Genomic DNA, 1,220 nt, shown 5'->3' on the forward strand with positions numbered 1-1,220 from the left:
CAATTTCTTCAATTATAAGAGAACTTAATCAATCATTTCAAGCATTACATATGGAAATACGTAGATCTATTAATCAAAACACTGGGGATTATGTTTATGTATTAATAACAACAAATCTTGATGAAATAAATCAAGTTGCATGTATATTTGATCAAAATGATTTAAAAAAAGTAAATGAATTAATAGAATTATTAATAAATAATAATTATAAAATACAAAGAAATTCATTAGATGATGAATATGATTCAGTTTGTAATATCTTAATCGAACTTAATTATCTTAATGAAATTTCAGGAATACTTACCTTTGGACCTTGTTATTTAGTTTCAGAAGAAGCATCTGAATTACAATTACCTCATTGTGAAATTTGTAATTTACCTGGAACAATAGGAACGTTTTGTCCAAATAGTACTTGTCAAACATTTTATCATTTATTATGTTTAAAACGTTTAGGAAGAGAGAATCATCTATGTTCACGTTGTAAAACTCATTTAGATTATAATTAATTGGTTTTTATGTTTATTCTAATTTCTTTTTCTTCATTTATTTCCTGTTTCTGTTAATTTTTTTTTTTTTATTTCTTTATTTTCATTTTCGAACAATAAAATCTAGTTCTATTAACACTTAATTAATTGCTTTATTTATTTGCATTTTCTCATTATTATCATTCTGATTTATCTTCTTTTTTTTAACTCATTATTTTTTAAAGTCAGATTCAGTAATTATGTGGCTATTTAATAATGGTTTTTTTTTCATTTTCAAATTATAAAACTCTTATTCTTTAATTTACTACTAGTCCATTAAGATTAATACCATGAATAATAGAGTCTTATTAAAATTATAAATTGAGTCTTTTCTTGAATGGTTTAATAGTTGTAACTATCAATGGTAATTTTATATATTGTTTCTGATTAGAATTAAATCTGTGGTTTGATATTAAAAACAAAATTAACTCATATCTCTTCTTTTAGTGTGACGTTATAATAATAGGTATTACACTTTTATAACAAAACAACTTTATTATTGAAACATACTTTCTATCTACTTTTAGTTTACAATACTTTTATTCATTTGTTTTTTTTTAGTAATAAAATAGAGAAAGAATGTATTTTGATATATTCTTTTTGTGTTTTTTTTTCCAAACATTTGAATTTGAAAATAGTACCATACATATTTCACTTATATAAATTCATTAGTACCATCAGGAATTAAAGGTAGTA

General features: G+C 21.7%; 1 protein-coding gene across 1 annotated transcript, besides 1 other annotated feature; it reads left to right on the forward strand.

The window, feature by feature from the left end:
- Positions 1 to 50: 50 nt before the first annotated feature.
- EHI_043540 (uncharacterized protein) lies at positions 51 to 506 on the forward strand (the record flags this gene model as incomplete). Its single annotated transcript, XM_001914567.1, has 1 exon — positions 51 to 506. One exon carries the CDS (start codon positions 51 to 53, stop codon positions 504 to 506), a length of 456 nt encoding a protein of 151 aa, XP_001914602.1.
- A 90-nt stretch (positions 507 to 596) lies between these two features.
- Positions 597 to 639: a repeat region.
- Positions 640 to 1,220: the final 581 nt, after the last annotated feature.

Source organism: Entamoeba histolytica, genomic scaffold (genome assembly GCF_000208925.1).
Source record: "Entamoeba histolytica HM-1:IMSS scf_1104750516959 genomic scaffold, whole genome shotgun sequence".
In the NCBI taxonomy this organism is placed as follows: Eukaryota; Evosea; order Mastigamoebida; family Endamoebidae; genus Entamoeba; species Entamoeba histolytica.